The sequence below is a fragment of the Ornithorhynchus anatinus genome, chromosome X5 (genome assembly GCF_004115215.2).
Source record: "Ornithorhynchus anatinus isolate Pmale09 chromosome X5, mOrnAna1.pri.v4, whole genome shotgun sequence".
Lineage (NCBI taxonomy): Eukaryota > Metazoa > Chordata > Mammalia > Monotremata > Ornithorhynchidae > Ornithorhynchus > Ornithorhynchus anatinus.
The window spans coordinates 5275160-5290268 of record NC_041753.1 but is presented as its reverse complement, the minus strand read 5'-3'; the positions used below and the strand labels follow the sequence as shown (position 1 = coordinate 5290268).

Below are 15109 nucleotides of genomic sequence, written 5' to 3'. Positions count from 1 at the left end.
GGGGGCCCCCCCGTAGTGTACCAGCCCAGGAACTCCAGCTCCTTAAACACCTGCTTGACTGGAGGGGAGGAGAGAGGGAGCGGGGTGAGAACCCTAAGCACCGTGACGCCCGTCGTTCCGGCAGCCGCGAGGCGCTAACTCTGGGCCCGGTTCCGAACGCTGACGCGGACACCCCTGCAACTCACACTGCTCCTCCTTGGTGTAATAGTACTCCTTGTCGATGACGATCTTCTCCTCCACGGTGTGGGACAGCAGCTCGAAGGAATTCATCACCTCGATGTTGCGCCCCTCCTGCCGCCCGATCAGGGCGCCGATCACTAGGCGGGGAGGGCGGAGGGTGAGCATCGACACGTCCCGGGGGGCGTCGGGGGAAACGCCGACGCTCTGGGACCGAGAGGAGGCCGGCGGTCCCGAGGGACCGTCGGCTCGAGGTGGGCGGGGGACGCGTCCGCCGACTCTGTGACCTCGTGATAATAATGACGGTGACGGTATCTGTTGGGCGCTCACTATGGGTCAAGCACCGTTCTAAGCGCCGGGGTAGAAACCAGGTCATCGGGTTGGCCCGTGCGGGGCTCACGGTCTTCCACTATACAGATGAGGGAATGGAGGCCCGGAGAAGCGGCTTGCCCAAGGTCACAGAGCAGACAGGTGGCGGAGCTGGGATTCGAACCCACGTCCTCTGTCTCCCAAGCTCTTTGAGCCCGTTGTGAGCAGGGATTCTTTTTGTTGCTGAATTGAACTGCCAAAGTGCTTAGTGATAATAACGATGGCATTTGTTCAGCACTTGCTATGTGCCAAGCCCTGTTCTAAGCACTGGAGTAGATAGAAGGCCATCAGGCTTGTCCCTCGTGGAGCTCCCGGTCTTCAACCCCATTTGACAGAGGAGGGGACTGAGGCCCAGAGAAGTGAAGTGACTTGCCCAAAGTCCCACAGTTGGCACGTGGTGGAGTCGGGATTAGAACCCACGACTTTGGACACCCAAGCCCGGGCTCTTTCCACTGAGCCATGGTGCTTCTCAGTGCCCAGCACAGTGCCAGCGCTCAGTAAATAGGACAGAATGAATATTGAGCACTCTCTGAGCGCTGGGCACCGTCTTCGGCGGCTGGGGGAGTCCCGGGGGGTAATAATCTGGGAATTTGTTAAGCGCTTCCTATGGTTCGAGCACTGTTCTAAGCACTGTGGCTCAGCGGAAAGAGCAGAGGTTTGGGAGTCAGATGTCATGGGTTCGAATCCCGGCTCTGCCGCTTGTCAGCTGTGTGACTGGGCAAGTCGCTTCACTTCCCTGTGCCCCACTCCCCTCATCTGTAAAATGGGCATTTAGATTGTGCGCCTCACGTGGGACAGCCCGGTGACACTGTCTCTCCCCCAGCGCTTAGAACAGCGCTCTGCACAGAGTAAGCGCTTAACAGAAACCAACACTGTTAAGCGCTGGGGCAGATCCAGGGTCGTGGCTCAGGGGAAAGAGCACGGGCTTTGGAGTCAGAGGTCATGAGTTCGGATCCCAGCTCTGCCGCTTGTCAGCAGTGTGACTGTGGGCAAATCACAGCATGGCTCAGTGGAAAGAGCGTGGGCTTTGGAGTCAGCGGTCATGAGTTCGAATCCCAGCTCTGCCACTTGTCGGCTGTGTGACTGTGGGCGAGTCACTTAACTTCTCTGTGCCTCAGTTCCCTCATCTGTAAAATGGGGACAAAGACCGTGAGCCCCACGTGGGACAACCTGATTCCCCTGTGTCTCCCCCAGCGCTTAGAACGGTACTCTGCACACAGTAAGCGCTTCACAAATACCAACATTACCATCAGGTGGTCCCACGTGCGGCTCGCTCTTCATCCCCATTCTACAATACTAATAATAATGTTGGTATTTGTTAAGCGCTTACTACGTGCCGAGCGCTGTTCTAATCGCTGGGGGGGATCCGGGCTCATCGGGTCGCCCCACGTGAGGCTCCCAGTTAATCCCCATTTTCCAGATGAGGGAACTGAGGCCCGGAGAAGTAAAGAAGTGACTTGCCCACCGTCACCCAGCTGCCAAGGGGCAGGGCCGGGATTCGAACCCATGACCTCTGACTGCCAAGCCCGGGCTCTTTCCACTGAGCCACGCTGCTGCTCTTTTACAGGGGGGAAACCGAGGCAACGAGGAGTATATTTAGTGGGCGCTCGGTGGGTGCAGAGCCTTGGCCTAAGCGCTTGACAGGGGACCATCCCGGGGGCGGGCGCGTTCCTCGGTCGGGCGGTAGGGGGCGCTGGAGCGAGGAGGGCGCGTTCCCCGGCCGGGCGGTAGGGGGCGCTGGAGCGGGGCGGGCGCGTTCCCCGGCCGGGCGGTAGGGGGCGCTGGAGCGGAGCTGGGGCGGGGGCGGGGCTCCTCACCCTGCACGGGCCGGCCCTCCTGCGACCGCATGCGGATCCAGTGGTCGGAGATGTTGAGGATGACCAGCGGGTGCAGGGCCACCGACACGCTGCCCGTCACCCCGGCGGCCATCACGCTGGGGACCACTGCCGCCCGGACCCGCCCCCGACAGACATCGCCTCAGAGGGGGACGCGCGGGCCGCCCGGGCCCCGGGCCCTCCCTGGGCGCATGCGCCGCCATCCCCCCGGTCCTGCCTGCGCGCATGCGCCGCCCTCCCTGCGCGCGTGCGCCGCCCCCCGTCTCCCCGCGCGCCGGCCCCGCCCCCCACACCCCCCCCACACCCCCGTCTCCCCTGCCCGGCCCGAGGAGCCGCGGCAGGGCCGGGCGGGGCCTCGGGGTCCCCCCACCACCTCCGCCGGGGAGCCTCCCCCGCCGGCGGCCCCGCTACCTGCCGCATCCACCTCCATCCCGCTGCTCCCGCCCGCCCCGTTCGCAGCCGCCGCCGCCGCCATCTTCCCCGCGTCCTCCGGCGCCGGGGCCGAGCCCGTCCCCCTTCGTCCCCCCCCCCATCGGGCTCCCGCCGCTTCCCGGCCGCCGTACAGCCGGCCGCTCGCATGCGCAGTGCGAGCCCGGACGGGCCGGGTGAGGGGGGCGGCGCCGCGCATGCGCGCGGGCGGGAAGAGAGCGCGGCTGACTGAGCATGCGCGGGGCTGCCTGACACTGCGCCTCCTTCCTTCCTTCCTTCATTCATTCATTCATTCATTCACCCACCGTGTGCGGAGCCCTGGGCTAAGCGCTCGGGGGAGGATAATAGAACAATAAAGAATGATCATGGCATTTAAGGGCTTCCTACGTACCAGGCGCTGGGTGGAGACAAGCAAATCAAGTGGGACCCAGTCCCTGTCCCACAGTCTTCGTCCCCATTTATAATAATGTTGGTATTTGTTAAGCGCTTACTATGTGCTGAGCACCGTTCTAAGCGCTGGGGTAGATACAGGGTCATCGGGTTGTCCCACATGAGGCTCACGGTTAATCCCCATTTGACAGATGAGGTAACTGAGGCCCTGAGAAGTGAAGTGACTTGCCCACAGTCACCCAGCTGACAAGTGGCAGAGCCGGGATTCGAACTCATGACCTCTGACTCCCAAGCCCGGGCTCTTGCCACTGAGCCACGCTGCTTCTCAGACGAGGGAACTGAGGCTCAGGGCAGTTAGGTGATTTGCTCAAGGCTACACAGCAGACAAGTGGGCAGAGGACACGGAGGACATGGGTTCTAATCCAGCCCCCGCCACTTGTCTGCTATGTGACCTTAGGCAAGCCACTTATTATTAATAATAATAATGTTGGTATTTGTTAAGCGCTTACTAGGTGCAGAGCACTGTTCTAAGCACTGGGGTAGATAGAGGGTCAGCAGGTTGTCCCACGGGAGGCTCACAGTCTTCATCTCCATTTTACAGATGAGGTCACTGAGGCACAGAGAGGTTAAGTGACTTGCCCACAGTCACACAGCTGCCAAGTGGCAGAGTGGGATTCCAACCCATGACCTCTGACTCCCAAGCCCGGGCTCTTTCCATTGAGCCACCCCGCTTCTTTAACTTAACTTTCCACTGAGCCACATTTAACTTCTCTGTGCCTCAGTGACCTCATCTGTAAAACGGGGTTTGAGACTGTGGGCCCCACGGGGAGCAACCTGATGACTTTGTATCTACCCCAGCGATTAGAACAGGGCTTGGCACATCGTAAATGCTTAAAAAATACCATTATTATTATTAATAACTCTGAACCTGCCCTTCCCAAACACCATCATCCTAACCTTGTCCCTCATCCTTCCCCGCAGGCTGACCTTGACTTTGCCCCTTTCCTTGGGGTGTCCTGGAAAGCCCCAGGACCTTCTCTGCCCCTGACGTGGGACCTGGACGGCCAACGAAGATCAATTTGGTGATGTCCACGGGGCTTCGAGGCCCTCGGGCTCCAGGCTTCAGACACGTTCTGCGCTGTCGGCCCCGCGAGCTATCCAGAGGACCTTTTCTGACAGGATTTCTGGGCGTTCGTCTCTCCTAATGAAAACTGGTTCTGGAGGTCAAGCTTAGAGGTCTTGTTCCCGAAAACCCTTCTCTGCAAGTTCGCTGAGCTTCCCTTAAGTTTCCCTGGAGCTCTTCTGGAGTTTCTCTGGGGGTTTCTCCTCTAGACTGTAAGCTCGTTGTGGGCGGGGAATGTGTCTGTTGATTGTTTTATTGTCCTCTCCCAAGCGCTTACTACAGTGCACACAGTAAGTCCTCAATAAATACAATGAACTGACTGACTGACTGATTGGAGCCTCCCTGGAGTTTATCGAGAAGCAGCGTGGCTCAGTGGAAAGAGCTCGGGCTTGGGAGTGAGAGGTCGTGGGTTCTAATCCCAGCTCTGCCACTGATCAGCTTTGTGACCTTGGGCGAGGCACTTCACTTCTCTGGGCCTCAGTTCCCTCATTTGTAAAATGGGGATGAAGTCTGTGAGCCCCACGTGGGACAACCTGATGACCTTGTATCTACCCCAGCGCTTAGAACAGTGCTTGGCACCTAGTAAGCGCTTAACAAATACCATTATCATTATTATTTTCTGGAACTTTTTTTTGGAGCCTTCTCTGGAGCTTTTCCCTGAAAATCTCTAGAGCCTTTTTCGAGTGTTTCTAGGCATCTCTGGAGATCCCCTGGAGTTTTCTCTGGAGGTTACCTGGGAACTTCTCCAGAACTTTCTTGGAACTTACTTTGGAGTTCTCTGGAGCTTCTCTGGAGGCTCAGGGCTCTTTTTAACGTAGCGACAGCTGTTCCGAGTCAGAGGTTCTAGCACACGATGTGCCCCGACGGCCTCGGGCTCCAGCTTCTGCTCTGGTCCGTGTCCGAGACTGAAGCTCTGGGACCTTATTGACACGGAAGCTCCATCCTTGTTGACCCCCATGCCCCCATCTCCCTCCTTCTAGTCCTTTCCAAACTCCTCGAGCGATTCTGGCTTCCGTCCCCTTCGCTCCCCAGAATCCGCCCTCTCCAAGGTCACCAATCATCTTCTTGCCAAATCCAACGGCCTCTACTCCACCCTAATCCTCCTCGACCTCTCAGCTGCCTTCGACACTGTCGACCACCCCCTTCTCCTGGAAACGTTATCCAACCTCGGCTTCACTGACACTGTCCGCTCTCGGTTCTCCTCTTATCTCTCTGACCATTCATTCTCAGTCTCTTTCATGGGCTCCTCCTCTGCCTCCCACCCCCTACTGTGGGTGTCCCTCAAGATTTCGTTCTGGGTCCCCTATTATTCTCCATCTACACCCACTCCCTTGGAGAACTCATTTGCTCCCATCTGTGCGGATGATTCCCAAATCTCCATCGCCAGGCCTGATCTCTCTCCCTCTCTGCAGTTTTGCATCTCCTCCCGCCTCCAAGACATCTCTATTTGGTTGTCCCGCCGCCTCCTCAAATTTAACATCTCCAAAAAGAACTCCTTTTCTTCCCACCCAATCCCTGTCCTCCCCCTGACTTTCCCATCACTGTAGACGGCACCGCCATCCTTCCTGTCCCACCTTGGCCTTATCCTTGACTCTGTCCCATTCAACCCACATATTCAATCAGTCACCCAATCCCGTCGGTTCGACCTTCACAACATCGCTAAAATCCGCCCTTTCCTCTCCATCCGAACTGCTATCACTTTAATCCAAGAATTCAACCTATCCCGCCTTGATTACTGCCTCAGCCTCCTTCCTGACCTCTTCCCTCCTGTCTCTCCCCACTCCATACTTCACTCGGCTGCCCGGATCATTTGTCTACAAAAACCTTTGACCTGTGTTTCCCCACTCCTCAAGAACCTCTAGTGGTTGCCCATCCACCTCTGCATCGAGCAGAAATTCCTCACCCTGGGCTTTCAAAGCCACCTCGCCCCATCCTACCTCACCTCGTTACTGTCCTACTCCAACCCAGCCCGCACACTTTGCTGGGTTGTACCTTGATTTCGTCTTTCTCACTACCGACCTCCCTCCCCCGTCCTGCCTCTGGCTTGGAAAGCCCTCCCTCCTCAAATCCCACAGACAATTTACTCTCTCCACCTTCCAAGCGTTATCGAAGGCCCATCTCCTCCCAGAGGCCTTCCCTGACTAAGCCCTCCTTTCCCCTTCTCCCACTCCCTTCTGCGTCTCCCCGATTTTTTGCTCCCTTTATTCACCCCTTTCCTGCTTCACAGCGCTTCTGTCCCTGTCATTTATTATTATTATTTATTATTATTATTCTTGTGCCTGTTAATGTCTCTCTCCCCCTCTAGACTGTAAGCTCGTCTAAGGCTGGGAATGTGTCTGTTCTGTCGTACTCTTCCAAGCTCTTAATCTAGTGCTCTGCACACAGTAAGCGCTCAATAAATACGATTGATTGATTGACTGATTGACATGTGGCAGGTGATTCTCCCAGCCGAACGCTGTCCATGGCCTAGGTGCTGATCTCCCGCTCCTCTTCTGCTCATTTCTTCCTGCGTTTACTCCTCCTTTCATTCATTCGATCGTATTTATTGAGCGTTTAATGTGTGTGGAGCACTGTACTAAGCGCTTGGAAAGTCCAGTACAGCCATAGAGAGTGACAGTCCCTGCCCACAACGGGCTCACAGTCTGGGGGAGGGGGGAGGCAGGCACCGATACAAGGAGACAGACATCGATATAAATAAATAGAATATATATATATGGACATAAGTGGCTTGGGACGGGGAGAGAGGGGACGAGCAAAGGGAGCGAGTCAGGCTGATGCGGAAAGGAGGGGGAGCTGAGGAAAAGTGGGGCTTTTAGTCTGGGAAGGCCTCTTGGAGGAGGTGCACCTTCGGGAGGGTTTTTGAAGGCGGGGAGAGTGATTGCCTGGAGGATTTGGGGAGGGAGGGAGAGACGGGTGAGATCGAGGCCCAGTGAGAAGGTTAGCACCAGAGGAGTGGATGTAGGAGAGAAGGAAGGTGAGGTAAGAAAGGGCAAGGGGACGGAAAGCTTTAAAGCCAACAGTGAGGAGTTTTTGGTTGATATGGAGGTTGATAGGCAACCACTGGAGATTTTTGAGGAGGGAGGTGACATGCCCTGAACGTTTCTGTAGGAAGATAATCCGCCAGCAGAGTGAAGAATCGAGCAAAAACTCCTCACTCTTGGCTTCAGAGCTGTCCGTCCCCTCGCCCCCTCCTACCTCACCTCCCTTCTCTCCTTCTCCAGCCCAGCCCGTACACTCCGCCCCTCTGCTCACCTCCTCACTGGGCCTCGGTCTCCCCTGACCCACCGTCGACCCCTGGTCCACGTCCTACCACTGACCTGGAATGCCCTCCCTCTTCACATCCGCCAAACTACCTCTCTTCCCCCCCTTCAAAGCTCTACTAAAAGCTCACCTCCTCCAGGAGGCCTCCCCAGACTGAGCCCTCCCTTTTCCTCAGCTCCCTCTTCCCCCACATCGCCTCTACTCGCAATGCCCCCTCCGCCCCACAGCACTTGTGCATATATGTACATATCTATCATTTTATTTATTTATATTCATGCCCGTTTGCTTCTTTTGAGGTGTATATTTATCTATAATTCTGTTTATTCGCATTAATGCTATTGATGCCTCTTTACTTGTTCTGGTGTCTGTCTCCCCCCCTTCGAGACTGTGAGCCCGCTGTGGGCAGGGATTGTCTCTCTTTGTTGCCGAACTGTACTTTCCAAGCGCTCAGTCCAGTGCTCTGCACCCAGTAAGCGCTCAATAGATACGATCGAATGAATGTACGAATGAAGTTTGGACGGGAGTGGGGAGAGGCGGGAGGTTGGGAGGTCGGAAAGGAGGCTGATGCGGTAATCTAGGCGGGGTAGGATGAGTGACTGTACTAACGCGGAAGCGGTTTGGATGGAGAGGATGTTGTGAAGGTGAGACCGGCAGGATTTGGTGACAAATTGAATGTGTGGGGTGAATGAGAGAGCTGAGTCAAGGATGACCCCAAGGTTACGGGCCTCTGAGACGGGAAGGATTGGTAGTGTCGTCTACGGTGACTGGAAAGTTTAGGAGAGGACAGGGTTGGGGGTGGGGGGCAAGATAAGTAGCTCTTTTTTGGACGTGTTGTGTTTGAGGTGGCGGGAGGACATCCAGGGGGAGATGCGAGCCTGGAGAGAGGGAACGAGAACAGGGGAGGAGATGGAGATTTGGGTGTCATCCGCGTAAAGAGGGCAGTTGGAGCCGTGGGAGCGAATGAGTTCACCAAGGGAGTGTTGGAGAATAGAAGGGGACCAAGAACTGAGCCTTGAAGGAGCCCCACAATAATTCATTCGTTCAATCGTATGTATTGAACGCTTACTGTGGGCAGAGTGTTGTGCTAAGCGCTTGGAAAGTACAATGCGGCAATAAGGAGAGACAATCCCTGCCCACAAAGGGGTAATAGTCTAGAGGGAGGATGGGAGGCAGAGGAGGAGCCCGCGATGGAGACTGAGAACGAACGGCCAGAGAGATAAGTGGAGAACCAGGAGAGGACGGAGTCAGTGAAGGCAAGGTTGGATAACGTTTCCAGGAGAAGGGGATGGCCCACAGTGTCAAAGGCAGCTGAGAGGTCGAGGAGGATTAGGATGGAGTAATAATAATAATAATGATAATAATGGTATTTGTTAAGCGCTTACTAGGTGCCAAGCACTATTCTAAGCGCCGGGGTAGATAGAAGGTCATCAGGTTGTCCCACGTGGGGCTCACAGTCTTCTTCCCCATTTTGCAGATGAGGTAACTGAGGCCCAGAGAAGTGAAGTGACCCGCCCAAAGTCACACAGCGGACAAGTGGCGGAGCCGGGATTAGAACCCAAGACCTCTGACTCCCAAGCCTGGGCTCTTTGCACTAAGCCACGCCGCTTCTAGTAGGAGGAAGAGTGGGAGAAGAGGAAAGGGGGCTTAGTCGGGGAGGGCCTCTCGGGGGAGACGGGCCTTCAGTAAGGCTTTGAAGATGGGGGAGAGTTATTGTCTGTGGGATTTGAGGAGGGAAGGCGTGCCAGGCCCGAGGCAGGACGTGGGCCAGGGCTGAGGAGGTTGGCCATAGAGGAGCGAGGCGGGCGAGGCGGATGGCACAGGACAGTAGAGACCCGGGCCGGGAGCGGTTGGGCGAGGGGGTGGCGGATTTTGGGGGTCCCCTGACCCCGCCCAGCCCTCCGGGCCCTTCCCTTCACTGGGCAGCCCGGGGCCTCCTCCTGGAGCCGGGTCTGCTCCTTCTCCAGCCCCCGGAGGGACCCAGGGCAGACACGAGGAAGGGCGGCCCTCCAGGCACGGGCCCGAGGAGGGAGCCTCATGCAACTCTGTTCCCCAGATAATTCGAAAGTTTCAAGGGAGCCCCAACCTTCTTCTTCTTCTTCTTCTTCTTCTTCTTCTTCTTCTTCTTCTTCTTCTTCTTCTTCTTCTTCTTCTTCTTCTTCTTCTTCTTCTTCTCCTCCTCCTCCTTCTCCTTTTCCTTTTCCTCCTCCTCCTTCTCCTCCTTCTCCTTCTCCTCCTTCTCCTTCTCCTCCTCCCCCTCCTCCTCTTCTCCTTTTCCTCCTCCTCCTCTTCCTTTCTCCTCCTCCTCCTCTTCCTTTCTCCTCCTTCTTCTTCTCCTCCTCTCCCTCCTCCTCCTTTTCCTCTCCTCCTCCTCCTCCTTTTCTTCCTCCTCCTTTTCTTCCTCCTCCTTCTCCTCCTGCCCTTCCTCCTCTTCCTCCTTCTCCTCTTCTTCTTCCCCTCCTTTTCCTCCTCCTCTTTCTCCTCCTCCTGCTCCTTCTCCTCCTGCTCTTCCTCCTCTTCCTCCTCTCCCTCTTCCTCCTCCTCCTCCTCCTTTCCGAGCCCCCCCCCTCCTGCTCGGCGCCCCCGTCCCCACCCCCCCACCCCCCGGTCCGGCTGCCCTCTGCCCTCGGGCTGCCCTCTGCCCTCCGCTCCGTGGCTCCGGTTTATTTGCAGTTAACGGGCCGCGGGGTGACGGGGCCGGGGTCGGCGGGGGGAGTGCAGAGAGGAGGGAGAGGGGAAAGTCCTCGTTCAATTGAACATCCAAAAAGGCCGACGCCCCTCCGGGCCCCACCTCCACCCCGCTCTGGACGCCACCTCTCTCCCATCCACTGCCCACCCGGACCCCTCTCCCTCGCCCCTGCCTCCGGGTCCTCTCCCAAGCGCTCGGTACAGTGTTCCGCACACAGGAAGCGCTCCCTAAATGCGATCGACCGACGGACTGGCCAGTGAAGCTCCCCCAGTCTCCTCCCTGCCCCAACCTCTCCTCACACCCTCCTCCTCCTCACGTCCCTCCAGCCCCTGCCTCTCTCGCCATCCCTTTCCACCCCCATCTTGTCCTCCCCGGCTCCCCCCTGGCTTCTTCCCCCTCTCTGAGGGGTGGACGGGGAGGGGAAGGGGGGGCGGGAGGCTTCTCTTCATCTTACCCATCTGTCCGTCCGACTGTCTGTCCTCTCCCAAGCGCTTAGTACAGCGTCCAGGACAGCGTCTCTCCATCGGCCTCTCCACCCACCCACGCTGTAAGAGAGGGATCGCCCAGGAGGGGTCCGGTTACGGGGCAGACCCTCTCCCCCCACCCGTGCCCTTAGAACAGTGCTCTGCACATGGTAGGCGCTTAACAGATACCAACATTATTATTACCCCAGTCTCCACCGCCCTCCACCCCCAACCCCATCACTGGTTCTGCTTCCCTCCTCCGCCCACCCAAGGGACCCAGTCACCTCGGCCTCCCTCCACCTCTCTCCCATCCCCCTCTGCCTCCCATCCTAGCGTGGCTTTGCAGATGGGAAGAGCGGGGGTCTGCAGATGTGAAGCTCGGGGTGGGCAGGGAACGTGTCTCCCGACCCTGTCGGACCCCCAGAATGAAAAATGATGGTATTTGTTACTGATGATGATGATTGATGGTGTCGGTTAAGCGCTTACTATGTGCCCGGCACTGTTCTAAGCCCTGGGATTGATACAGGGTCATCAGGTTGTCCCCCGTGGGGCTCGCGGTCTTCATCCCCATTTTCTAGATGAGGTGACCGAGGCCCGGGGAAGTGACTCGACCGAAGTCACACATTTGATAAGTGGCGGAGCCGGCATTAGAACCCGCGACCTAAGTTAACACGGTTTAGTGCTCACTGTGCGCCAGGCACTGGGCTAGGCGCTGGGGTGGATACAAGATCAGCGGGTTGGACACAGTCCCTGACCTAGGGCTCAGAGTCTTCATCCCCCTTCTACAGAGGAGGGAACTGAAGCCCGGAGAAGCCAAGCGACTTGCCCACGGTCACACAGCAGACCAGCGGCAGAGCCGGGATTAGAACCCGTGACCTTCGACACCCAGGCCCGGGCTCTATCCGCTAGGCCACGCTGTTTCTTATAGGCCGCGCAGCTTCTTAGAGATCACGCCTGCATTCCTAGGCGTTTAGTCCAGTAGTCCGCATGCAATAAGTGCTCCATAAATAGCACTGATTCATTGATCGATTGAAGAAGGGGGAAGGGAATTCCAGGCAGGAGGGAGGTTCAGCAAGACTGAACTGCTTTGGATGTCCTGTCTGGGGGTCACTACGGGCAGAAGAAAACTGGGGATACCCTCTGTCCTCACTAATCCCACCCCCTCCTGAATAATCTTTAACCCCCCCCCCCCATCCAGGCCAGGTATCAATCGGTGGTATTTACTGAACGCCAGCCGTGAGCTAAACACCGAACTAAGTCCTTGAGAGAGCTCAACCCGAGCAAAGGACCCTAACGGACGACTGTCAGTTGATCGTATTCATCGAGCTTTTTACTTCGCACGGAGCACTGTAGTGAGCGCTGGGGGAGAGCACGGGGATGGGAGGAAGAACTGGCGGAAAGAGAGCAAAGACGGAGGGAAACGGCTGCAGAAAGATGTGAATGAATGGATAGCAGGTTCCCCCATATACACCGCCGATCTATATATTGACGTGTACATAAGCACCAGGGCTAGCTGTAATTACATTATCCATCGCTGACTTTATTGTACATTTCTCCTCTTCCCACCCGCTTCTAACGATCCTCGACCCGTCAGTCTGGGTTTCCGTTGGAGGAGGGGTCGGGGGAGAGAATGATAAAGTCCTGGCTCCGGCCTGGGACTCAGTAACAATAATAATAATGTTGGTATTTGTTAGGCGCTTACTATGTGCCGAGCACCGTTCTAGGCGCTGGGGGAGATCCAGGGTCATCAGGTTGGCCCACGTGAGGCTCACGGTCTTCATCCCCATTTGACAGATGGGGTAATAATAATAATAATAATAATAGTAATGTTGGTATTTGTTAAGCGCTAACTATGTGCGGAGCGCTGTTCTAAGCGCTGGGGGGATACAAGGTGATCAGGTTGCCCCACGTGGGGCTCACAGTCTTAATCCCCATTTTCCAGATGAGGTAAGTGAGGCACAGAGAAGTGAAGTGACTTGCCCACGGTCACACCGCTGACAAGCGGCGGAGGCGGAATTTGAACCCATGACCCACGACTCCCAAGCCCAGGCTCTTTCCACTGAGCCACGCTGCTTCTCTAGATGGTATGTGGGTACTTTAGATGGTAGTCCTGGGTTCTAAACCTGGTTGTGTCCCACCTGATTATCTTCTATCCAGCCCAGCATTCAGTACACTGCCTGACATATAGTAAGCGCTTAACAGGTGCCATTAAAAGAAAAAACAAATACGAAGCCACTTGCCCGCTGGGTGACCTCGGGCTAGGTGCTTCATTCATTCACTAGTATTTATTGAGCGCTTACTATGTGCAGAGCACCGTACTAAGCGCTTGGAATGTACCATTCGGCAAGAGATAGAGACAATCCCTGCCCAGTGATGGGTTTACAGTCTCTGGGCCTCAGTTTCCTCGTCTGTCAAATGGGGATTCAATCCCCGCCCTCTTTCACCTTTAGAAAGTGAAATTCCTGTGCGATGCCCGATCGGATCGTCTCAAAGCTCCCCCGGCTCCTGCCACAAAGAAAGCGTTTAATACATGCTGCAGTTTTTATGAATCCCCCAGCTTTTCAGGAAGTTCCTCCTGCCGTCTAATTTCCACCCTTCCATCTCCATTTTTTGTGTGTGTGGGGGGGGTATTTGTGAAGCGTCTACTACGTGCCAGGCACTGTACTAGAGTAGTTACAAGCTAATGAGGTTGGACATAGTCCGTGTCCCATTTGGAGCTCACCGTCTTAATCCCTGCTTTGCAGACGAGGTCACTGAGGCTCAGAGAAGTAAAGCGACTCGCCCAAGGTCGCACAGCAGGCAAATGGCGGAGCTGGGATTAGAACCCAGGTCCCAGGCCCGGGCTCTACCCACTAGGCCGAGCTGCCTCTCATTTCACACCCTCCAACTCCCATCCCTACCACGTCCTTGCGGTTTCCAGTTACGGAGAAGGCAGTGTGACCCAGCGGCTCGAGCCCGGCCCTGGGAATCCGAAGGACCCGAGTTCTAATCCCGCCCCCGCCACTTAATAATAATAATAATGATGATGATGATGTTGGTATTTGTTAAGCGCTTACTATGTGCCGAGCACCGTTCAAAGCGCTGGGGTAGACACGGGAATCAGGATGTCCCACGTGGGGCTCCCAGTCTTAATCCCCATTTTCCAGATGAGGTCACTGAGGCACAGAGGAGTGAAGCGACTCGCCCACAGTCACCCAGCTGACAGGTGGCAGGGCCGGGATTCGAACCCACGACCTCTGACTCCAAAGCCCGGGCTCTTTCCGCTGAGCGACTCCGGGCAAGTCACGTCCCTTCTCTAGGCCTCAGTTCCCTCATCCGTCGAACGGGGACGGAGACAGTGAGGCCCGTGGGGGGGACGGGGATTGGCTCCAACCTGCCTATGTCGTAGCCCCCCCGGGGGCTCGGTAGAGTGCCTGGCACAAAGTAAGCGCTTAACAAATAACAAATACCACCCGAAGCTCGTGATCCCTCCCCCGACCGCGCTTCGTCCCCGGGGCCGGACAGTTCAGCGGTCTCCTCGGCTGCCGGGGGCTCCGGACTCCGCTTTTTAATGAGTCGAGGGGCGCGGAGGCGCCGAAATAGTGCGGAGGCACCAGGCGGTGCATCAATTTCATTATGATGGTTATTATTATTGGCACAGATGGACCATTCGGCAGCCGCCGGGCCCAGCCGGGGACTCGTGAGCGGGAGTGCGTGGGAGATAACGAGGCGATGGGGACGGGGAGGCCTGCCGCCCCCCACCTTCCTCCCCGGCCCCCACGTCACCCGGGTTTGGGGAGGGGGTCTCCGAGAAGACCGGATCCCAACCCGCCCCCCGGCTCCATTGGCCCAGCTGGCTTCATCGCCCCCAGGAAGCGCCATCCGATTCATCCGCTTTATCCCGTCGCACTTCTGGAGCGCCGACTGTGTGCAGGACACTGGACTGAGCGCTCAGGTGAAGGCGATAGAAGATCCGCGGACGCGATCTCTGCCCACAAGGAGCCGACGGTGCAGAGGGTCGCACTGACTGACCCGAGGATCGGACGTCACGCGGTGGGGGGCTACCTGACCCTAAGGCCTAATAATAATAATAACCATAACCAGAATTAATAATAATCGTGCATTCAGTCAATCGTGTTTATTAAGCGCTTATCGTGTGCAGAGCACCGACACGACAATAAACGGTGACATTCCGAGAAGCGGCGTGGCTCAGCGGCAAGAGGCCCGGCTTGGGGGTCAGAGGTCACGGGTTCGAATCCCGGCTCTGCCACCTGTCAGCTGGGTGACTGTGGGCGAGTCACTTCACTTCTCTGGGCCTCAGTGACCTCATCTGGAAAATGGGGATTTAACCGTGAGCCTCACGTGGGACGACCCGATGACCCCCGTCTCTCCCCCG

General features: G+C 56.8%; 1 protein-coding gene across 1 annotated transcript in view; it reads right to left on the bottom strand.

The window, feature by feature from the left end:
• Positions 1-3024, bottom strand: part of CNPY4 (canopy FGF signaling regulator 4) — a 10244-nt gene extending 7220 nt beyond the window's left edge. The window contains exons 1-4 of the mRNA XM_029055539.2: positions 2793-3024; positions 2364-2489; positions 186-317; positions 7-58 (exon numbers count right to left, since the gene is read on the bottom strand). Of these exons, the coding sequence (XP_028911372.1) occupies positions 7-58; positions 186-317; positions 2364-2489; positions 2793-3009 (527 nt within the window). The 5' untranslated portion in view covers positions 3010-3024. The remainder of the gene's footprint in view (positions 1-6; positions 59-185; positions 318-2363; positions 2490-2792) is intronic.
• Between the last annotated feature and the right edge of the window lie 12085 nt (positions 3025-15109).